Raw genomic sequence first — 25,698 nt, forward strand, 5'->3', positions numbered from 1 at the left:
GTTCATTTCAAATTGACGCTTAAATCCCCATCCCTTATCGATCAACCTTGCGATCGCAGCGACTCCTATTTTCTCCGTTTTTGGAGACACACTTTTAGTACGACGATCGCTCTTTTTCTCTCTACTCTCCATAGATATAACCCAAAAAATCCATCGGAGAATGCAATTTTCGAAAATAAATATTTCCCAAACTACGAGCTTGCCGGAGTTGAGACTAGTACCAATCGATTTCCCATGAAAAACTGCACGTACAAGCAAATTACGAACAAAATCCATCACCGGCCGTAAAATCCAATGACATACACTGCGCAAAAAAATTAACGCACATTATGGAAATCTCAAATTTATTCTACAACTGAAGGTGTTCTCAATGATAATTATTTTTATCAGAATTATGCATGCATATGTTATCCACTTTCAACGGTTTTCTTCAATACAGATGTTTTTTCCCAGCAGGAATAAAAAAAGACGTTATTATCAGATTTTGAATGTATTGGCTCCATTCTAAAATCAGTTGTTCTCGATCAATTCTAGTGATCAATAGTTTTTCTTTCGTTTGATTTTCTACACTCGATCGCTATGCAACGCGAAACACACAATTTGACCCAAGAGGAATGTGCCCAAGCGGTAGTTTTGCGAGAAGAAGGATGGACATACACAAGAATTGCAGAAAGGTTTGGAGTTTCCCATACAAGTGTGTCCAGAATGTTGCAGCGATTCAGGGAAACAGGTATGAATGTCCGAAGACCAGGATAGGGTAGACAACGGGTAACAACTGCCATTCAAGAACGTTACTTGAGAGTTTCTTCGTCGAGACAACGGTTTGCAACCGCTCGCCTCCTTCAAATTAAGCTTGAGCAAACTTATGAGGTGCAAATTAGCACTCAGACAATAAGAAATCGCCTCAGAGAATATGATTTAAGGCCTCGTGTCGCGGCAAGTGGCCCAGCTCTTACCCCAGCCCATCGAAGGGCGCGTTTGGATTTTGCGAGAGAGCATATCCATTGGGAAGAGGCCGATTGGGAAAGAGTTCTCTTCACAGATGAGTCTAGATTCTGCCTCTACCATTGTGATCGACGTTCCTTTGTATACAGACGTCCACATGAAAGATATGCTCAGTGCAATTTCCTGAATACTACTGGTTTCGGGGGAGGATCGATTATGGTATGGGGTGGAATATCTTTGACTGCTCGCAAAGACCTAGTGGTCGTTGATAATGGAGCTATGAATGCTGAAGGAACATTCTTGAAGAGCATGTAGTGCCATTTGCCCCATACATTGGTGAAAATTTCATTTTTATGGACAATAATGCCAGACCCCATCGTGCGCGCATCGTTCAGGAGTACCTTGAAGAGGTTGAAGTCTCTCGAATAGAATGGCCAGCAAGAAGTCCAGATCTCAATCCGATTGAGCAGGTTTGGGATAACCTCAATAGAAGACTGAGAAGTTCAGAAAATCATCCAGCTACTCTTAATGACTTAGGAACCCAACTCGGAGAAATCTGGGAAGGATTAGATCAGAACATTTTAAGATCATTCATTTTGAGTATGAACCGTCGTTGCCGAGCTGTAATTAACGCAAGGGGTGGAAATACCAAGTATTAAATCACTTATCAGCATTTCAGTATTTTGAAAATGGTTCATTTCTCTTCTTTCACATAAGATTCGGTGAAATCCTGAATTTTTCTTCCATTTAATGTGTCTTGTTTCGTTCAAAACCTTTCCGAGAGAACATAAAAAATAAGTTATAAAGTCAATGTAGAGTTAACTTTCATTTAAATTGAGATTTTTAGAATGTGCGTTAATTTTTTTGCGCAGTGTAAATATGCCACTAACAATTTCCTACATTGACAAATCTGCCAAATGTTTTTCACATGAACCTCCCGAACATAGCATCCCATCATCTATAGACAGCACTATAGTAATGTTCTATGTAGCAAGCAACCAGTTACATCAACATTCATCGAATTATTGGAGATGAAGTATGAGTGACGCTCCATAAATTCATTCATGCCGACCGCGAAAGGGGAATTGATGCGATCCTAAAACCGGCATTATCAAGGAATGAAGGGATCCGGATTTGCCCGTTCCGATCCAGATGGAAACGTGAAATACGATTCCACAATCCATTTGCGTTGGCTTCCCGACCATCAATCATAGATGACGACAGCTGGAATACCGCGGGTGCATAGAATCGTCAGATCGGGGGTTGTTTGCGCAAACCGGAATGTTTCGATGATGATGTGATTGCCGGAATAATTTGCATTTTAACTCGGCGAATTATAACGCTCGATTTCGCGCCGCCGAATGCGGATTTTGTTTGCATCGGCAACCGATGAAAATATGCGACGTTTTGAATGATTTATCGTCACGGAAACTAGTTTCCAACGAATGAAATACGACCTGATTCTGGCACATTGTTGAACTTTATGCAGGCGGATGCTAATTCGGTTGACTGTTTCGCAGTTACGCTATGATTAATTTATAGTTCACATTGCATTTCACATCATTATTATAAACTTATTGATCTCCGCCGGAATTTGCTGGGTGAAGACTTCATGAAAATTGAACGGAAAATTCCCGAATAGAGAAAATAGACTGCCCGATTATCTACTCTACGTGTAATGGTACCTATCCACCTGCGACAAAATAGTCTCGAGAGCAGACTCAATCACTCTCCGATACAAGTCATTACTAGATATCAATTGAAATTTATTCTGGGAGGATTCTGCATTTCTTAATAAACTAGTCTCCGAGTGTTCAGATGAACAACTCCCTGAGATTAATCTCGAAACTTTCTCTCGAAATTTTATCTCAGGTGGACATTTACCATAAAGGACACCGAGGAGTGAATGAAAAATCTGGGTGTTACATCTAGTGAACGAAAGTTAGTATCATTTCCGGTGAAAAGGAAGTCGAACGAATCTGTTCTTTCTAAAATTTCATCTCCCCAACAAGAATTAACAACAACATTAAGAGTGCATGTTTATCTCTAGTCTTTCTTTGAAATATTCTAATAGGCGGTCTTCGTGAATCACCCTGTATAGAACGTGTATTTATTAAGATAAAAGGCAAAATTTTTTTCAACGATTGTGAAAAGTTTTGTTGTGCCTACGAAGCTTATTTCAACTGCCTGTTCGTATTCTGGACAAAACCTTCCCTATCAGTCATTACTAAAAGTGTTTAGAAGATAGAAATACAGGGTAAGTCTTTGACTCGTACGAATATTTTAACAGTAGATTCTTGAGGTTAACAACCATTTTTTCCGATTCCGTCCTGATAAAAAGATATAGCCATTTTAAGTTTTCATAATGAGCTTTGCCACCCCTAGAAAAGCAAAATTACCTCCAGAATAACTAGCTAAATCTGTAACACTACACATCTGTGGATCTTTCAAACAGAGTTGTATTCAGCCAAAGTAGGTACCCAATAATTTTTCAAATTTCACAGATACTTTTTAATTTTTGAACATCAATTTACTCGAAAATGGCGTATCATACGAGAAAATATAAAGAATAGATACTCTCATTTTAGGAAACGTATACAAATATTCATTAGATTCAAAAACTTGAGTTCTTTTAATGTTTGGAATTTTTACGGTACGTAACTAAATTTCGAAATTAATTTCATTCGACAAAACCGTTTGTGAGATGATGAAATTTGTCATCAAATGAAAGTCGATCATTACAGTTTTGTTCATTCACAACTTTCATTTTCATGGTTTCTCAACAACCTGTATCTTTAGAACCAAGCCGATTCGGAAAAAATGGTAAAGGAAAAAAATTGATTTTTTTTATCTCAAGAATCTACTGTTGAAATATTTGTAGAATAGACTCACCCTGTATATTTGATTCCATTCATGAATAAATAAAAATTTAAACTGAAGATTTTCTAATACAGGGTATATTTGAAGGTGAGGCTTTTTTAAACAGAAGGTAGAACTTTTTAAAATGAAGCGTTTCACCAAAAATCATCTATACAAAACTTTCAAAATGACAAAGTTGAAAAATAATTGAAAATGATTACTGAAATAGATCCTAATACAACCCTAGACCGTTTGTTAGCTGAATTATCGCAAAGCAGTGGGAAAAAACTTCAACCATTTGGTTTCGTTTAGGATATTGGCTCGTTCGATATTTACGTGGTAATGAAAATGGAAACTTAGGATTGCCGAATTGTTCTCTTTATTTTTAAGTAACTTACACGATTTTATGAAATGGCTCATTTCGATACCAAAGGACAGAAGTGACTTAGGACACAAGTGTAAAAAATAGAATAAAACTTCAAAATCTCAACAATAAAATTCATCTAGATTATTCATGGATTTTTTTCACAATGGGCATCACAATCTTCTTGTTCGAACATTTCAGCAATCGTCGTAGAAATGGGATGAAATGCGAAAACATCATAGCACTTTTTCAACATAACTAACATAAGCACTTTCAAGAAACTGCACCGATTCTCTTCATTTTTTTTTTCACCCTAAATTGCACGATACAACAATTATGATTCTCTCAAAAGTGACATGATGCATCTAATCCGATGAACTTGGTTCTGAACCATTCATTGTCCGGCTCCGAAGACGGAGTCACCTTCCACAGTCCCGTACTAAAAATTTCAATGAAATTTTGTCGAACTTCTAGGGGTTGTATCTCAGCCATCTTGCATAGTTTATATGGACAATTCTTGGTGAAACGACTTATTTTGATGATTCCTACCTTCTGTCAAAAAAAAAGCCTCACCTTTGAAAACACCCTGTATATTGATCAACCATTCTCCTGTATTATCAAGAGCAAACTTTTCAGGTCCAATTTTTTTTCGTGTAACTATCGATATAAATCTATGGGAAATTCAAACCCTCTTGACGAAGTTTAAATTCTTGTTGACCGTGTAATGAATTGTATAGTTTAGTTGAGATACCCGGTATATTTAATCAATTATTAATACACTGAAGTATCGGTCACCGCTATCCAATATTCAATTAACGCAAAACTACACTAAATAACTCGATCAGATAATTATTATCATCAATTCGTCATACGTAATATCAATCATTTCCCTCATTCCACTAGGTTTCAATCGTAACTAATTGGATATATTTGTGGAACAAATTGACGCTGTGCGGTTTATGTTCGCCTTCGTGTCGCCCGATTCAGAGCTGAAGCGTTTGATAAACCATACAAATATGATATAGATTTACATCCGAACCTGTAAATCTGACTCATCGACGTCACCTATCATTCGCTACCTGTTGAATGTTCCCAGTACGAAGGGGGATTGCTGTACAAATTACTTATTTATTCCCGGGGCTGTTTGGGGGGGGATAATCGGACGGTTAACGTGTGTAGCAGGTTTTTGGAGTCGTTCTCGATTTCATTTACCTACCACAAAACGTCAACACAGAGGGAGCCAATAAATTTAATGGTCCTTCCACCGCTGAAGGCGAGACGAAAACCATATGACAGGCAGAGAGAGGGGTGCATAATTCGTTTGGAATTTACGAGGTTCCCCATTTCATTTCGTCGCATTAGAAATAAAAATAAACCAGGGCACATTATAATTGTACAGGGTATCCCAAATTGATTGATTTTGGTTGTTTCTGGTACTACTAGACTAGATATGTGAAAACGTTGAAAGGTGTCTTGAGCTCTATTTTCGTGAAAAGTCCATTAGAGTAAACCGCTTCACAATATCCTCATTATTCTTGATTTCGAGAATGTGCCATAACTTTTTATCGTCGAAAATATCCAAAAACGATAAAAACTTTATTTTTCGTTATTCCAGACATATCCAGGCTGTAGGGGACATTGCACTCATCTCAATCGTATCTACTAATTTACTGAAAATTTAAATTTGGATGTTAAATCTGAATGAGGAGATTCGAACCTCTACACATATATTTGAAGAGATCACCTGAATACATTTCTAATAAAGAAACAATATAAAACAAGAAATATCTCCTGGATATTACAAAATATTGCTCGAAATATTGAGTTTTCACGTCCTCCTTGTAGACATATATACAAGGTGAGTCTTTGACTCGTATAAATATTTCAACAGTAGATTCTTTAGGTCAAAAGAAACACTTTTTCCTATACCATTTAGGAATACCATAATGAGTTGTGCTACCCCTGGAAAAAAAATTACCTTCAGAATAACTAGCTAAATCTGTAACACCACGCATCTGTGTATTTTGTAACTGGAAGACGTGGGTGATATCTTGTGTTCGGAAAAGATTCATCAAATAAATGAAAAACTATATTCCGAAATTCATTTCATTCGATAAAACCGTTTTTGAGAGAACTAAAAATGACATTTTTCGATGGTTTTTCAACAACCTGTATCCTCTAAACCGAGTCGATTCGGAAAAAAAAAGTGAAGGAAATTATTGTTTCTTGTGACCTCGAGAATCTACTGTCAAAAACTCACCCTGTATATGTATAGGTTAACAGGGTTGATAGGACTTTTTTTTGGTGAAACACTTTTCTAATTCTGCCAACATTTCGTGTATATATTTTCACTTCCTCAAGGCTGAAAATTACATTTAATACATAAACAAAAGAGTTCGAACGAGATAATAAAAACACACTGAAATCTGTGATAGGTAGTTATTTTGGTTTGTGTTGGGTGTACGGTCGCTTTTGTTGTTTACTTTTGTACAGTGTGTTTTTCTTATCATGTTTGACCTCTTTTGTTTATGTATTAAATATAATTTTTAGCCCTGAGGAAGTGGAAATATAATATGGAAGCGTCGACAAAGATAGGAAAGTGTTTCAGTAACCAAAAAGTCCTATCAACCCTGTTATTCTACATACACATGATTACAAAATATCCAGTATCGTGGTAAGAAAAAAATTGGCAAACAAATTGTAATTTTTCAGTTTACAATACCTCTTTCTGGACAACAAGAAAATCCCAGCTGGCAGATGAGCTCACCTGAAAAAGAAATCAAATATAAGTGGGATATTATCGTGACTTCATGACATCTAACATCATAGGCTTTACATTATTTTTTCATGGCAAACCTTCTCAATGATACAATCTTTAGTGTTAAATTGACAGATTTTTGATTTCGAGGACCTTTTTTTATGTGCGTTTTTTTGACTGTGACCTTCTACTGAGCCTTCTCCAGCAACATAAATAGTGATTTTAAAGCATTTGTAATATTTATTGAGCTTTATCGAAATACTATGTAGAATGTCGAATTTTACTCAATAGGTATCTATTACCTATTGTTCTTACAAAAAAATTTAAATTGAGAAATCTGAAAATGCAAAAAAACATCGTGAGCTCAAATATTATATAACCTGTTTTTTTTTAAATGAATATATTGACGGCATGCAGACAATTATTGAATTCTGAAAAAGTTGTCTGCATGCCGTCAATATATTCATTTATTTAATTCTCAGACATTAATTCTACTATTCAATCTGTTTTTTTTTATTTCATTTCCTAAATAGGTTCTTATTTTTCACATCAAATGTTTTCACAAATATTAGTGAACTTTATTTCAGGTACGTTGAAGCGAGCCTTGAAGTTATTAGACTGCGACTCTTCTGGACACGTTCCTTTTTGAATCTATTGTTCCATTCAAACATACGCGAGGTGTATTTTAAGGATTTTTTCAACATGATATAGAACTGTTAATAAAACGTTTCATAAAAAATTACCTTTTCAACACTTTCAAAATAAAGAAATTGAGAAAAAAACATTTAAAATGATTACTGAAATAGATCCTAGTACGACCCTAGACCGTTTGTTAGCTGAATTATTGCAAAGCAATGGAAAAAAACTTATCTTATGATGACTGACTCAACCATATAGTTTCGTTTAGGATATTGTCCTGTTGGATTTTTAGGTGTGAATGAAAATAGAAACTGCCAAACTTTTCCCATTATTCAGTAACTTAAAATTTTTTATGAAAATTGTTCACAAATTTATTCACAACGGTTTTATCACATTCTTCTTGTTCGAACCCTCGAAGTCATCGTAAAAATGTGTTGAAATAGGGTAACAATTATAGCACTTTGTCAATATAAGCACTTTCAATAAACTGTCAATTTTCTACGCCCTTTTCATCCCAAATCGCACGATACACATATAAGTGTATAAGTGACCTGACGCAACTGATCAGATATACTCGGATGTAATGATAAAATTGTCCATGTTTTGTTTCGTTTTTCCGATGCCGGAATTATCTTCCACAGCCCGATACTTGAAATTCAATGAAATTTTGTCAAAATTCTAGGGGTTGTAGCGTAGCTATTATGAATATTTTATATAGACAATTTTTGGAGAAATGACTTATTTTTTAGACTTCTACCTGTCAAATGTAAAAATCTTTTGAAAACACCCTATAAATAAACACAATTTCCTCCAGTATCATATTTTCCAAAAGAAGAAAACCCTCCAATAACCCATTGAATTATAAATAATCGAAAGTATAATCAGATTCGCTCAACTTTCCAGATCCTCAGGAATGTCGGCGAGTGCCAGATAAGCGGGTCAATTAGCGAATAAAATTCAAACGGATGAGTTTCAACTCGGCGCACGATCATTTATGAATTCAAATTAAACAGCCGCAAAGCGATATTAAAACATCTCGAGGAGAAAGAAATTCATTATTCGTGTCATTCATGGAACTCTTCTTCCCCTATAGCCGTGAAACGACAATGAACCTCGTTAATGAAAATCGCAAACAGCTGCGATATCCGCTTCCTCTAACCGGATATAAACGTTTGGGAGCGCCACGGTTGCCAGTCAGCAAGAATATTTACTCAAGAATGGTGTTTTCGTTTATTAGAATAATTGAGAACGAGAATAGATTCAAACTAGGGCTCGGAATCGAATTCGAATGAAATTTTTTCGGTTCATATGAATTCGAATCTTCAAATTATTCGAATATTCCAATTACAATGGAACATTCAATTATCTATTTCGATTTCAAAATGTTTTCAAAATAAAGTCTCGATTTTATAGGTATTTTCAATGAGTACTTTGTGTAAAACGATCGTTTCAATATTCAACACTCATATTTCAATATTGAGTAGGTACACGAACCTGAATTATCAATGTACAAGGTGTCCCAGTATTAATGGAAATAAATTTCGATATAGGTAAAAAAACCTCAAAATAATACGAAAAGGTCCCATGGGGATATGTTTGAAAACGTTTCGTTGAAGGTTACGTAGCTTCAAAGATCTGAAGACATGGTTATGGATTTATTTATTTTTTTCAAAGTAGGACCAAGGTGAACAAATGTAATTTTGCAGAGGTATTTTTCGAATAGAGATGTACCTGAAACTGATTTCCTTACTCATCCCTCACAACAAGAGAGGGTTGAAATCGACAACCCTTTTTGATTTTCTTCCATGACTTTTCTCAGGCTTCGAATATCGTCATTAACAATTATGCACTGAAACAATTTCATTTGAAGACATTGCTTCCTGAGTTTTTGTCGGTATTTCCGTAACAAATGAAATATGAGTTTTGCTCTGTTCTTGAACAGCCAAGCTGCTATGAACTCTCGTTGCTTAGGATCGACCTTTAGTAATTTCGAATGTCTGTTTGACCACCAGCATTGTGTTAAAGATTTATTTCGTTGTGTGTAAAGGGTGGGCAAATTTCGATATTTTAGCACTACAGCTTTCAAACTAGTGGAGATAGACAAAATCTGAAACCCCATTCTCGTTCTCTTTTTCTGAGAAACTAACAAGAGTAGTAGTCATTTTTGGCCACCTTCTTTTGTTTTCGAGTTATAAGCGAAAATTGGAAAAATGGCGATTTCGAAATAAATTTATATCTCCGCTAATACTTATGATAGAGCCTTGAAATGAAAACGTTATACAGGCACTCTTTTCAGTAGAATCCAGTGGCGTGCTTGCCTTTTTTTGCAGGATTTTTAATTACGAAGCTATGACCCGAAGTTATGTTTTTTTAAATGGAAACACTAGCAATATATGCAATATTTTTAAAGCTTAATTTTCACTTTTCGAAATGGTAAATCTCATTTTTCGCTAATAACTAAAAAACGAAAAATCGTAGGAGGCTTCGGTTTTCACCATCCTTTGTTTATCTGAAAAAGAGCTCAGAATGTTAATCCGTTTTCTCCTAGCTGCTATAGGTCTCGAGATCCCCTCAGTAGACAACGAATTTTGCCCACCCTGTACTTGATTTGTGCACAAATTATGACGAAAACGTTTCAAATGAGGAATATGCCGATGTGATGTTCAAACACAGACCAAAGGATCTAATTCATTCTTTTACGGACACAGTTGAAAGGCAATAAAATTTCCAGAAGAACATGTCATTTCAATACCTACATATTTCTTGATATCGATTGAAATGTATTCTGGGAGGATTCTGCATTTCTTAATAAACTTTTTAGGGTTTTCACTCCCAATCTCTGAAACAAAATCAATTAAAAATGAAATGAACGATTTGCTCCTGCGTAAATTCTTGCACTAATTTGTCAGGAGCAAAATAACTATAAAAAATTGTTGCCTGACAATGAACTGAAAATAAATAACGTTGAAATTATAATTTTAGGTTGTAACGTTTCGGAGTCTATATCAGACTCCTTCATCAGACGAAAAATCTATTTTCGAAAATCTTCTGAATTGTGGCTTTTGTTTGACATTAATTGTCAAACAAAAGGAAGGAGTCTGATATAGAATTCCGAAACGTTACAACCTAAAATTATAATTTCAACGCTATTTATTTTCAGTTCATTGTCAGGCAACAATTTTTTATAGTTAATTTGCTCCTGACAAATTAGTGGAAGAATTTACGCAGGAGCAAATCCTTTATTTCATTTTTAATTGATTTTGTTTCAGATATTGGGAGTGAAAACCCTAAAAAGTTTATCAAGGAATATTTCTTGATGTTACCAATTTCATCCCTTTGTAGTATAAGTAATCGGCAAAAAAATTGATAAAAAACCCCTTCACCCACCTGAATTATGGATTTTCATCAAATACCGGCTACATCAATTCAATTCTCGTATAATTCGAATCAATTCAAAAATACATCAATCATCTGTTTCATTAATCTTTAAGCATCAAACGAATATTTGAATGAATACCTACGTTAAAAAAATATCGAAAACAGTAGGTACTCCTGGATTTTTTTACATTTCGCAGAATTGACATTTAGACATTTTTGAAGCTTTATCTTACATTTTAGTACTGAAAGGTCTGTAAAAAAATTATATTCAAGTTACAATACAGAGAATCAGATTTGCATGCATTGTCACAGACAAATAAACTAACCCTCAAGTTCACCGAATCATTCCTAGATAAGAAATAAAATTTTGGCAATGAGGTATCGTGAAGGAGGTGTAATTCAGTCCAAAGCCGCTTGGAAGGGTGGTGACGTAGAACGTAGCAGTAGCAAGTTTTAGCTCACTGGCAGAACGACGTTCGTTAACAGTAGCGTATTTCAGACAATAGGAAAGGTTGTGAAGATAATTCAAAACAACTCAACATTAACTTTTGTGTTCATCGAGTTAGTCGGGGAAGTAAGTAAACTCCATTCACTTTTATTTTAGCACTCGGTTGGCCATGGAAATTTGACACATTTCCCTCTGTATAGTACGGAAATGTGGGGTCATGACGCTTGTCAGAACATTTTTGGGTTTTAAATCAACGCTATGTTGCCCGTTCTACGTAAAAGTTTCTGTTATTACGTATTTTATCGCAGTGTCGAATCTCTTCGGAAAATATGTGACGAACATAATTGAAGTTTATACAAACTGCTTGAAGGCATACCAAATCCAGTTATTTGCATGGAAAATACAAGAGATCAGTATAATATCATAATATGCGCTAGCATGAGGAGAGTTAATGTTCCTTATCTTCTTAGGCTAAAGTTTGAATACGTTACATCAGTTGTAGATTTCAAAAATATTAACCCGAAGATGAAATGCATATGATGCAGTGGTTGGGAATGGGTCTCTCCCAAAGGAATGAACAGATAATTACAAGAATGTTAAATTCTTCAACAAAATCATCTTGCAAAAATTTAAGTAAAAGGAATTAAAGAAAATTCCAAGTCAAGATGAACTTCACCTTTGAACAAAAATTTCACATGAATAAACAATTAACAGGACAACTGGCGCATATTGATTTGTTGATATTAGTCGTGGCTGTTCATCTTAGTACATTGATAAAATAATAATAATTAGGTATTGATTTGTTGATATTAGTCGTGGCAACGGCGTTATGACATTTACGACATTTCACGAGTGCCAACCTTACTCCGTTCTAGTTACAGATGATTAAGAAGATTATTTCATGGATAACCGACTGCTAAAATAAATGTGAATGGAGTATAGATTATCTAAATTTATTGCACAGCACACTTGACGGCATTGCCTAAAATCGAAAAATGAATTTGTAAAACAGAGAAGTACTTTTACTGATTTGAGAATTTCTGAAAACATTGTTCGAACAATAACCGTAGGATTCACAACATTCTAGAAATCAACGCATCAATACGTTAAAATAGATTTTGAACGCATTCAGTGCAACAATTAGGGGTAAATTATTAGACATAACAATGAAATACAAATAGAAGCTTCACACCCTGTTAAGAACTACTACTGTACCTATAAATCTGTATCATGAAAGTAATAAATTCGCCCTATATTGTTAGGAAGCGTCTGAGGATCTGATATCCCAGTTTATTTGCAGTGGAATTTTCAATTTTGACGCCAGGCAGATTCATGAACTTCCTCAGTAAGTTATAAATGGAAAACTCGCGGTTGGAAGAACAATAGTAAAGGTTTTTTGCGAAACTCATAGAAAACTATTTATTCGGCATTATTCAGAACTTTCCAATAGATGCTAAAAAGAGAAATGACAACTGAAAAACATCCCCGAGATTTTGATTTGGCAACCTCGTTGGTTTTCGCTTGTCCCCTTTGTTCCAGGCTTCGTCGGGAGAGCAATTCCTCATCACTATGAAAATCAACGAAGCAGCTGTTATAAAAAAAAGCAAGGCCTCGGGCAGATGGAGTGCATAAACGCGCTCCTCTCAAAAGCGGACAAAAAGGGGCGGTACGGTATTTTGTTATCATAATGAATAGTGAAAAGCCCGTCAGCGGTTCTTCCTTTTAAGTGTAATCATACGCAAAGATTGTACACAAAAACAGAATATGAAAATATTTCAGAGGAACAACAGGAACTCTGAATTGAGATTAGAAGGCAGATCTGTGATGTTTGAGAGTAAAAACGCTGCTGGTTTCGCGTTAAATATTCCATTAATCATGTTCAGATTTCTAAGAAAAAGCGAGGAATTTTCTTACTTGTTATTGATGTAATAAAGATAAAAAGACTTTCACACCGTCCTTTTTTCAAATGAAACCAAACAACATAAACTCACGGAATCCCAAAGTACGACAAACGACATTCTGCCGATCCTGTGCATCAAATCAACAATACTACATCAATAAACCTTTAAAGTTATTGAGAAACTGTAGAAGCTAGGAAACTTATCAATGTTATAATAGAATCATAAATGGTTAATGCAGGTGAATAATAAACGAAATTAATTCAGATGCATAACAATCGTTGAAAATTAAATCAACAAATGTTACGATCTAAATCGAACTGACAAACTACCATCATTCAAAGAATTATGAGTATTACATGTGAGTTGTGTTTTTCTGACGAGGTCAAATGAGACCGAAACCATGGTCATGCTGACTACTCTTTCTCAACGAAATGGTACTTTTGTATTGTGTTTTGTCAATACTTTGATTGATGGTAGTTTGTTGGTTCTCTCAAGATCGTTACATTTGTTCACCATTAGTACTCATGAATTGAGGTGAAAACATAAATAGATTCGTCAAGGATTATTATGATCTCCAGTAATACAGGGTGATTCACCTTCAGACATTTATGAAAAACTAATTTTGCATGTTGGGGTTTTAGACGGTATAACCTTGGAAGCTGCAGAAAATATTTTAGCGAGAAAGTTCACAGTTGAAAATCACTAATAGTTGGGGAGCCGACGACGCTAAATCGGGATTCACTCGAGCGTCGTGGAGACCTAGTGGATTTTGAAGATTAGATTGTAGAAAAAACAGGTTTTATGATGTATGCCCTTTCAGCGTTTGAAAAAGCGTCTGCAGCATTTCAAAGATGTAAAAAAAATCGTCAGGTGTACATACTCGAGCGTGTCAGATTAAGATACTGTATATGCTCTACGTATCTCAGATTCATGTTAATCTGACAGTTAGCGTTGTGGGATTGAAAATGAGAAAAGATTTTTAGAGGATATGTTTGTTAATTGGACACAAAGGAAGCTTCTTTCCAAGAGACTGACATATCGGTAGTGACTCAAGGTCACAGTGATACTTAGAAAATGCAAACAAAAAATCGTTAGTTGTACATACTCGAGCGTGTCCGATTTTCATACAGATGGTTGATCTCAGTGTTGCAGACGTGTTGACCCATCAATCTGATACCTAATAATCTGAAAGTTTGAAGATGATAACAAGGCATTTTTTTATATCCCCTTTACCGTACCTCTAATCGTTTCTGCATTCATTATGCAGGTTGTAGATAATAAAATTTTACAACTTTTGTCTGAAGCAATTTTACCGTGAATTTTACATACTCATAGTCGTTTTTGAGTCAGAGGGCGATAAGGGCGAGGAGCTTAGCCATACATGCGAAAGGCCAAGGTCATAGTGGAAACCCAGTCTAACAGGTCTAATATACATTCATCTGCAATATACTAGGCCATATATCTCAAAAACGTTAAAACGTAAAAAAAATTGCTTCGGGCAAAATTTGTAGGAAATGTTGTGCTCTATAACTTTTATAATGAATGCGATAATAATTTGAAGCCCAGGAGAGGAGATGATTCGAAAATATTGATTTTTTTGAGCTTTATAACCAATTTTTATTGTTTCGGCTTATTGAAACTGTCAGATTATATTTTTTCCGTTATTCTCGAATACTTAGCTTCAAAATACGAAAAAAAGGCACCGCGCTCGAGAATATACACGTGACGTTTTTTTCTTGCTAGTTTTGGCTTAAATTGTCAGATTAGGAGAATATATACTTTTCAACATATATCTTAATCTGACACGTTCGATTATTATGATTTTTTTTTATATTCTGACAGGCTGTTTCAGACAATTACCTCTATATGTATATACAGTTCTAATTTTTGGTAGAGCTACTCTACAGGGTACAAGGTATCTCCCCTTATAATAATCTGACACGCACGAGTAAATCCCGAATTTCCCTCTTGGGCTCCCCAACTATAAGGCCCAGTTGTACAGGGTGGGCAAAATTACAACTACAACTCTTTAACGCAACCAGATAGAGGAAAATGAATGTGCCATTTAAGTGGTCTTTCTTCGAGAAACTTATAATTCCATATACTGCATTGCTCTATCTTCTTTTGTTTTTGAGTTATAGGCCACAATTTAAATTTGGGCGATTTCAACTTTGTTTATTATCTCCGTTTTTGTTCGTGCTAGGATGTTGAAATGCAAACATTATACAGACACATTTATAGCAATCCAGTGGCGTACTTTGATTTTTTCCTACAGGTTTATTTGCTGAGATATAACATGAAGTTGTGTTTTTTCTTATGAAAACAGTAGTTTGAAATGATTTAAAAAGAATCGCCATTTTTTCCCGTTTCAGAAATATATCATACATCACCCTCATTCTCTGTAAGTCATTTTAAACTACTGTTTTAATAAGAAAAAACACATCTTCATGTTATAGCTCGCCAAATATACCTCTTGGAAAAAATCATTGTACGACACTGGATTTCTGACAAAAAGTATCTGTATAATGTTTTCATTTCAACATCCTAGCACAAAGAGAAACGGAGATAATGACCAAAGTTGAAATTTAAATTTTGGCCTATAACTCGAAAACAAAAGAAGAAGAAAGACGACAATAATGTGCGATGCATTTTCCACTATGTCTTTGGTTTGAAAAAGTTGTATTTCAGGTATCACCAATTTTGCCGACCCTGTACAGTTCCAGTTCAGGTTAAACTAAGTTCAATGTTGAACTCTGCTCGAATTTGAACTGATGTACAATTGAGCAAATTTTCAGCTCAAAATTACGATTATTTCTGTATATCTTAACGCCTAATAGACACCCTGTACCTATACTTCGCGAAAATTTTAACCGATCTGTACCAGTTGATTCAGCGTCAGGTTCTCACTGGATCTTAAATGATTTGGTACACCGTGGGATGTTTTAACTTCAACAACAACGATAACTTATGACAATCGAAGTTTCAACAAGTAGCCGGAGATCACCATCAACCGAAGGAGTTCCGTCTTCATGGAACAACTCACTCCTAAATGAATTATGCCTTACTGGGAAACTTGCAATGCAAGACGGTAATTATTTGGTGAACTATATAACCGACTGACCAGACACCGGTTGGCATTCACATGTCTCTCGTTATTAAAGTCCGCATAAAAACCGCAAAAATTACAAGGCAACTGGCTACTTGAGTTTGACGATAAAATGCTGCTTTGTCCCAGCGTTGAATTGACTCTGGCGGTCGGCTTTGAGAAGCTGTGATTTTGAAGGCAATACCTGGTATTGACTTGTTTTCTTCAGACAGTGCGGAATTTTCCCTGCTCAAAATAGCAAAGGTGTTCAAGTTTCGCGGCGGTCACATCAACAAAAATTGCCTTTTCAAAAATCTCAATATGTTTATTAATTCTCTATAAATATTGAATTGATTTGGTCGTTACTGAAAATCCATGAATAAACTAAAGAACTGAATTACATGAAAATAAATATTGAAAAATTTATCAAAATTCAAATTAGCTCTAAAAAGGCATGATGCTTTCTCCTTATTCATAACGTTCTACTGTTAAAGTTCCATAAAAGAAAATAGGTTCCAAATTTTGCCATTGACTGATGCATACCGAACTCCATTTTTTTATGCTACAAGAATAAGTATACTCCATTCACTTTTATTTTAGCACTCGGTTGGCCATGGAAATTTGACACATTTCACTCTGTATAGTACAAAAATGTGGGGTTATGAAGCTTGCCAAAACATTTTTGGGTTTTAAATCAACGCTATGTTGCCCGTTCTACGTAAAAGTTTCTGTTTTTACGTATTTTATCATAATGTCGAATCTCTTCGGAAAATATGTGACGAACATAATTGAAGTTTATACAAACTGATTGAGGGCATACCAAATCTAGTTATTTGCATGGAAAATATAAGAGATCGGTATAATATCATAATATGCACTAGCTTGAGGAGAGTTAATGTTCGTTATTCGTTAAGTTTGAATACTTTACATCAGTTGTAGATTTCAAAAATATTAACCCGAAGATGAAATGCATATGATGCAGTGGTTGGTAATGGGTATCTCCCGAAGGAATTAACAGATAATTACAAGAATGTTAAATTCTTCAACCATAATCATCTTGCATCAATGTAAGGAATTAAAGGAAGTTTCAAGTCAAGATGAACTTCACCTTTGAACAAAAATTTCACATTCCTATGTATGTATAACCCTAATATTTTTAATGGCTAATCAGATGGCTGATATCGAAGGATGAGCCAAAAACACTAATTTAAAAAAAAGAAAAAATTTCGCATGAATAAACAATCAACAGGACAACTGGCTCGTATTTGTGGCTGTTCATCTTAATACATTGACATAATAAAAATAATTAGGTATTTATTGGTACCTTAAGACATTTACAATGTATAGGACAAGTCAATTGAAAAATAGAACTTATTCTACGATGACATTAATCGAAAATACTGCAGTAAACATTTCGCATTAATTCACTCAAATATAAAATTCTTTTTTGGGTCTCCCAATAGAAGGAAATTCTTTGTCATTCTCTTCATTCACAATCTTTCTGATTGTGGAAATATTCAGCTGAAATATAAGTCGCTTAGATTCAGATGAAACATTATATAAATTCTTTTATATTGAATATGTTCGCTATAATACCGTCTGACGTTTTGTGGATTTAAGAATATCAGGGTATAACTATTTCAATGAACAGACCTGAATTCTAAATAGCACTTCCTGAAACCCTGTTTCTTCTTTCAATCATTGGGATTTTCGTAATAAAAATTGATATTAGTTGTGGCAACGGCGTTATGACATTAACGACATTTCATGAGGTCCAACCTTACTCCGTTCTAGTTACAAAAACTTGAGAAAATTATTTCATGGCCAACCGACTGCTAAACTAAATGTGAATGGAGTATAATCAATCTCTTCAATTTTCTGATAACATGTCAATCATTATGAAAACAAACTGTCTTTCATTCAAAATCCTGTGGTATAAAATATGCCAACAGATACTCCAGCCACTTGAGATAAACCCCGAACAGAAGTTCGTTAACTTCTGTCGTCATATTTTCATTATTGCTGAATAACTCTGAGGTTTTCTTTTTTGGTCGACCACTCCTTTTTTTTGCTTTAACATACCTGGTCCGTCAGCGCATCGCAAAACATTGTGAAACGCCTAATTTGTAAAATTTCCTTAACCAAAGGTTAACCTTCGATTGTAAAACTAGGCATGAGAGAATTAAGCTGGGAATACCCATTCCAGGAACTTGAACAATGTGACATACCAGCTTCATTGCACGGGTTTTTCCATTTCGGTTTTTGAATCTCTGTGAAGACATTTTTCCCTATCTTCAAGAATAATCTATTCTGTAGGTGAAATTGCAGTCGATGCAATACTCAAAAATGCCGAAATAAAAATTCCACGATGAAAAGTAATCAATTGGATTGAAGAAATAAACGAAAGGCTCGATGAAATGTTCATTAAATGTTAGGGGACTGCAAGGGACAGAACCACACACTTTAAATTTAAATGAATTGGAATCAGGGGCAAACGGGTATTATTTGGGTTTGAATCCCTCTGTCCCGACTTGACTGTTGGAATTTATTCGGATGATTAAGCGGTGCCGACTGTCTTTGAGAGTTAATATTCGAACGGAGTCAGGGGTCTATCCAAACGGAAAGGTTCAAACGTCATCCTGACCTTATCCAATATCCCTGGAAAGGATATTTCGAAATCTTTGAATAGAGAACGAATTTATTGCTTTACAATTTGAATCCATGACCTATGATTCTAAATAATAAGAGGAAACACCTAGATTTTCAAATTCGAGTTAAAAATGATGTTCGAGAATTATTATTCTTCCAGTTTTCTCTGGATTAAGCACTCCACCAAGCTACAAAATATTATAGTGGGACCCCTACCTGAAAAAGCTAAATCTGTGACACTACACATCTGTGGATCTTTTAAAAAGAGTTGTATTTTGTCAAAGTACCCAATTTATCGAATTTCAAAGATGTTTTTTATTTTTGAACATCACATTACTCGAAAACGGTGCATTATACGAGAGAATACTTTTATTTTACAAAAAGTTCATATATTCTATAAACAGTGTCTAACTCACTTTCAAAAAATATGTACTTTGAACTTTTGGTATTTTTATGGTACGATTGGTACGTGATAGTCGTAATGAGAAAACTGGAAGAATTATGTGATAATTATGTCTTATAAAAAGAGTCATCAATTAAATGAAACATAGAGGGTAGAACTGATCAAAATAAAGAGTTTCGCCAAAAGACACCTATACAAAACTGCTTGAACTCGGAAGTGAAAATTTATTCTGGTTCAAAAATGCTGAACTGAGCGGGTTAAAAAGTAGTTTACTCATGCTCTATGCACGTTTGGTTTTGAGCAGTATTTTGTTTCGACATATTGATACGTAGAAATGAAATTACAGTTATTGAAAATGTCTAGAAATAATACACTTTGAAAAAATTGAATAAATCCATAATCAAGTGGAACGTCATCTTTGAAGCAGCATAACTCTTCTTCTGGACATTTCAGGTTCTGGAACTATATCCAAATGTATTCCCATTAATCGTGGGACACTCTATATATATATACAGAGTCTGTAAACAAATGCAAAGGACTTAGGGAGATGATTCCTCGATTGAAATAAGCAGGGGTAGTTTCTATAAATTTTTTTCGAATCGACCTCCTTCCAAGATACAGCCTTCGGAAGGCGATGACGAGTTGACAGTTTTTTTTACAGTTTCTAAAAAACACTGAGTCATTAAACTATACATAATATGAAGCACTATAAGTAGATGTTACTCACACAATTTTTTAGATCTCATAACTTTATTATTAGGGGTTGAAAATAACATGTATTTTAGCGGGAGGTAGTCATTCTATGGAACACTTATACGATGAAATGTAATGAACAGTGATCAGAACTGCTTGTATGTTTTTATTTATTCCGAGAAAAGTATCGATTGCATTGAAATTTTCCAAGAGACTTTTTTTCTTCAGAATTGAATGGGAAACCATAAGAGAATTTTATTTTTCGAAAATCTATCTCACGAAAACAATTTTTGAAGGAAAATCATAGGTATTGTTATTTTCAACACCTAATAATGAAGTTGTGAGATCTAAAAAAATTGTGTGAGTAACATCTTCTTAGTGCTCCATATTATGTATAGTCTTATAAGCCAGTGTTTTTTACAACCAGTAAAAAAAATTAAAAACTGTCAACTCGCCATCGCCTTCCAAAGGCTGTATCTTGGAAGGAAGATCGATTTCGAAAAAAATTTATAGGAACTACCCCTGCTTATTTTCATCGAGGAATCATCCCCCTAAGTCCCTCGCATTTGTTTGCAGACACCCTGTATATGTGAGATACATATTTGATGTCATGAGCCTTATATACTTCATACTTATTTTCAAAACGCAAATATTTTTTTTGTAATGGTACCAATTTATTTTTATTTTGTAAATATCGATATGTAAAATACTATTTTTCCAAAAACTCGATATTTTTTGTATTTTTGCTATCCCTGCAACATGTGTATGAGTATAATATAATATCTTTGAGTAATTTCTCTCCAGCTCCATATAAAGTTAGCTTATTGAACGCTTCCCTGCTCACTAGACTAGACCGAGGATTAGACTAATAAAATTCCTAATTGCGTATACGTTATCCTCGACGTTATCATACACTATTATGTTCCAAAATATCGGTATTCAGTTCATGAACTCATCTGTTTTCAACAACAACAATCTTCAACCGCGACGCCACTGCTAAAACACGAATCTACACCGTTTTATTATGACGTTGCTTTCTAATTTCTTCCACCTAATTAGTTGTAATAGATTCGCTTCAACTCGGTCGAAGCTATCTAGGCTTAATTCGATTGTAATCGAGACATAACCTCTTACTGTTGTTTTGTCACAACCGCGATGATTTATTATCGGCTCGTACCCAATTAGATGAATATCAAATGGGAGAAAACCTTTCGAAACGACGCCGTAAGTAAGAGGCGATATTCAATTGAGGAAATCGATCCATTCATCACATAGGTAATTTGATTAGATTCGTTGGGTTTTTTTGCGCACTCACTATGAAATGATTGCTTATTTAGGAAAGAATATACTAGCATCTATATACCTTTTCAAGTTCAAATTGTCGATAATCAAAAACAAAATGACATTAGTCAAAATCAAATTGACAACATCAATTTCAAACTGGCACACCTATTCAGTCTTTTTAGTTGAAAAATTATTTTTAAATATTATATTTAAGTTTTTCTAGAGGTTTTTCTGTTTGCAACATCTCGATTAGTATTACTAAGTATGTTTCCGGAGTCTCTCATATCTTTGGATACTCTGCGAAATGAAATAGTTAATAGGTATCCAAAGAACGGTGAACAGTAATAAACGTTGATTCTGAAACACAATGAGAGTCTGAAATCGCCTCTTTTTATGATAATTCATTAAAAAAATACACGATCTTTCGTCTCTGTTTTGTAAATGAAACGAAGTGGTAGAATACAGAATTCCCAGAAATTAGAGAATATAGTTCATAATAATATTGAATACTCATGCAAGATATTGAATTTTTGAGTAAATTCGTTATTATCGAATAGTTTAAATTAATTATGACTTTATTTACTGTGTATATCATTCAATAAAATTTTTTCATTAATAAATTTCATTCCAATGGAGAATTCAAATGCTGAACTGCCAATTTGATTTTGTAATTGACTAATGCCAGTTTGCATGAAATTGATGTTGCCAATTTGATTTTGACTAATGCCATTTTGATTCTGATAAGCACCAATTTGAACTTGTATAGTTAGCCTCAACAAACCATTAATACATGTGCGTTTGGTGAACTTTGAAAATCCCGAATTTCAGAAGCTTTTTTTCATTTCCTATTTGACTCCCACGTCTAGAGTATCTGCTGGTCACGCTCCGATTATCCGTCTTTCATTTGGCATCTCTTTTCAAACATGCTACTATAGACTATTATACTATGAAGCTATAGAGTACTAGCACCACGCTCAAAAAAATATGGGAGGAACGACATTTACATCAAAATCTCAATTTGTATTGTAAGGTCAGAATTTTCTCAGGTGCTGACATACGAGGATGTATTGATATCTAGTTAGCCTAGACCAGTTCCATGCTTAAAAAAATATTGCGTTACCATAACAACGAACAATAACTCATTAGAAGTGTCAGTGTGAAGTTTGAGGTCCAAAAAGTAAACCAGAGTTAAGCAATTAATTTAAAGAAAGAATGTATCCACCGAAATTGTGAAAATCGAAAAATTGGAGTATCGAGTCATCATCAAGTACCTGTATTTAAATGCTTTAAGAAGTAAGCAGATTTACGAAGATATGCTTAATACCCTTGGTGATCAATGTCCTTCATATGTGATCTTGAAAAATTGGACTGCAAGCTTCAAAAGAGGTAAATTTTCCATTGAAGATGATGACCGATCAGGAAGGCAAGTTTCTGTGTCAGTCCCCGATGCAGTTCATCACATGATTGGTTGAATTGCAAAAAATTCGTAATTTAGGGTTTGAATTAGAAGAATACCTCCCTTATTCACCAGATTTTGCTCCATCCGACTAAAGTTTAAAAGGTCGTGAATTTTCTTCCAACGAGGAGGTTATAAAAGCTGTGGAGGTCTGGTTTGTAGAGCAAGAAGAAAAATTTTTTTTTAAAGGTCTAGAGACGTTGCAGGTTTTGCTGTAATGAATGTATCCAATTGAGAGGAGAATATGTTGAGTAATAATATATTTTGAAATTGAAATTTTATTTGGTTATATAGTAGGCTAAGAATTTTTCAATATATCCTCGTAAAAGTAACAACAATTATTGTTATTAATACATTTGATCTATAATCATTAAATTTAATTATGCATTTGTAAAAATGTCCGATATTTCAAAAACTATTTGAATCAATACAATGGTTCCAACAGAATTGTATTCAGCATTGAACACTCATTCATATCAGAAACGAAAACATAGAAAAAAAAAATTTTTCACAAATTTATTTTCACTCCTTGTATAACCGGAAGTGCTCAGGCTCCAAAAATATTTTAGCTCAGTAGAGAATTTCGAACAATATCATAATCCAAATTTTCAGTTTTCTAATATGTCCTGTTCTCGAGAAACGTCTAATATAGGCACTCGAAGTTAAGACAGCCTGCAGATGGAATAAAACTTTTGAGGAAAAGGTCTCGAGCTCATAAAAGTGAACTTCCTTTGAACAGATTCTGAGCAGTTCTGAGTGTGAATCAAAACAAATCTAACATAAGGCATTTTGATCCTAATTTGATGGAGTTTCCAATCTAGTGGTCAAACTTTTCGTATATGTATTTGTTTGTCTTGACAAGAACGGATTATGAGTGAATGTCTGTATAACAGTTGAGAACTGAATCGAAAATATCTAACACCAGTTCTTATCACCAATTAAATAAATAAGCGCAATCAGAATGTAAACAATATAACTACCTCGACAACCACAAAAACGTAAGATTTGGATAACTATTCTTTTGTTATGAATGTTTCTACGAATTTCTTGTGATTTGAGTTGTCAGTTCTATAAGGTGATTCTCTGCAGCGTGATGTCCATGTTTTGATGATATTTGATTATGTGTATGACATATGTCAATTTATGTACCACCCTAATACTCCTTTTGATTCACTAGATTATGGGTACTTCTTCGAGACATAACTGAAATGTTATGTATTTCTCGAGGTATTTCTAAATAACTAAATCGATATAAACGTGGGAAGTGACAGTCAGCGGAAACAAATTCCCTAAAAATAATGTTTGACATGGCTTCATTCAATTAATTAGTTCTACTTCGTCAAAAAAATCGTACACATCGAATAGTAAACAGACAAATCACTGTGAATCACAGAATAATATAGAAAGATTTTTCCTCGGTTTCCTCAATTAAAAATTTAAAGGCGAGCTCGTGAATTTGATCCGACTTATGATTCCTCTTTAGCGCGGAACTACGTAGGTGCGCTAAAACTGCTTGTCTCATGATAAGCTGGAATTGGCATAGTTGAACCATTGCGTTTTATCCTGTCCATGGCAATCTGACCTTGACAGATTATTATTAGAATTTTATATCGCTAGACCGTGATATACTTCGCAACTCCCGTTCAAATTTGAGCAGAGCAGAATCGTAACGTTGACCGTGAAAGCTTTCGGCTTTTCATTTCCATCGATTAATTGAGTTTTAATGAAATGAAGATGCCGATGATCTTTTATAACTTGAAAAAAGACTAAGGACGGTAATTGATGAGAAAGAATACGGCTATTGTGTTGATACAGAAATGTGTTCCTAAGCTGATTTCCTTCAATATAAATAGAAGCTTCTTTCAGTTCTACCTACACCCAAATTCCTAATAATGGGGAATTCTCCTCAATTTGGGTTATCACTGCATATGCAAGTTTAAACTGAATAAATATGAGTTTAATTCATGATTTTTTCAAATTCACCGCGGAAATAATTCAAAATCATCCTTCAAATATGGGGTTTTGAAATTTAAATCGCTTTGTGCGGAGTTTACGATTTGGCAACAGCGTCTACACGACAATGAAAAAAACAATGTCCGATCAGCTTGTTTATAAAATAACAGCTGTTGATCTACAGGCGCGTACTTACTGGCGAGCTTCAACAGCAACCGGCCATAAAAATCCCATAAAATTTTACGACCTTCCTCGTTCGTCGCAGCTTTCATACACAGCCATCTTTGTCTATCTCATCAAGATAATGCATTTGTTGTCCTTTATTATCAAGGCATATTTCAGTCAATGTTGCCAGCTTGTGCAGTTCTCACAGAACGCTTTGAACTTTAAATACCCATTTTTATTTTTTATTTTTAAGTGCTTAAAATAATTTTTTTTTGGGAAATAGTTGAAATGGTTATTTCAAAATGTTTCAACGATATTTCATAAAAAATACATAATTTTCGTCAGAAGGAGTATTCCCTATTGTCTCTTTAAATTGAAAGCTTCTTTCGCATCATACTTATCAATCGAGAGTACTCTGAATAACAAAGAAATCACAATGTGTGCCTTCCTGAACATATCTGGGGCATTTAAGAGCACAACACATGTAACGGTCAAAGAGAAATTAAAAGGGCGAGGAATGAACAAAACCATTATCGGATGGATGTGTGTGTCAGATGTTAACGACGAGAATAGCTGAACCACAGGTGGGTAGCCCACTGTTGATGGTAGCGGAACATCTCAAGGGGAGGGAGTTTTCACTCCCTTCTATGGAGCCTAGTAGTGAATGAACTGCTTCAAGTGCTCCATAGACATAGGCTCCATAGGCTCACGGAGCTTG

General features: G+C 34.6%; 1 protein-coding gene across 3 annotated transcripts in view; it reads right to left on the reverse strand.

The window, feature by feature from the left end:
* The window catches only part of LOC123310555 (proteoglycan 4), a 266,769-nt gene that overhangs the window by 114,416 nt on the left and 126,655 nt on the right, over positions 1-25,698 (reverse strand). For 2 of the 3 annotated variants that reach the window (XM_044894071.1, XM_044894072.1), the window contains exon 4: positions 6,891-6,935. The exons of the other annotated variant lie outside the window; for it this stretch is intronic. In XM_044894071.1, the coding sequence (XP_044750006.1) occupies positions 6,891-6,935 (45 nt within the window). The remainder of the gene's footprint in view (positions 1-6,890; positions 6,936-25,698) is intronic. 3 annotated transcript variants of the gene reach the window in all.

This window comes from Coccinella septempunctata, chromosome 3, assembly GCF_907165205.1.
Source record: "Coccinella septempunctata chromosome 3, icCocSept1.1, whole genome shotgun sequence".
NCBI lineage: Eukaryota > Metazoa > Arthropoda > Insecta > Coleoptera > Coccinellidae > Coccinella > Coccinella septempunctata.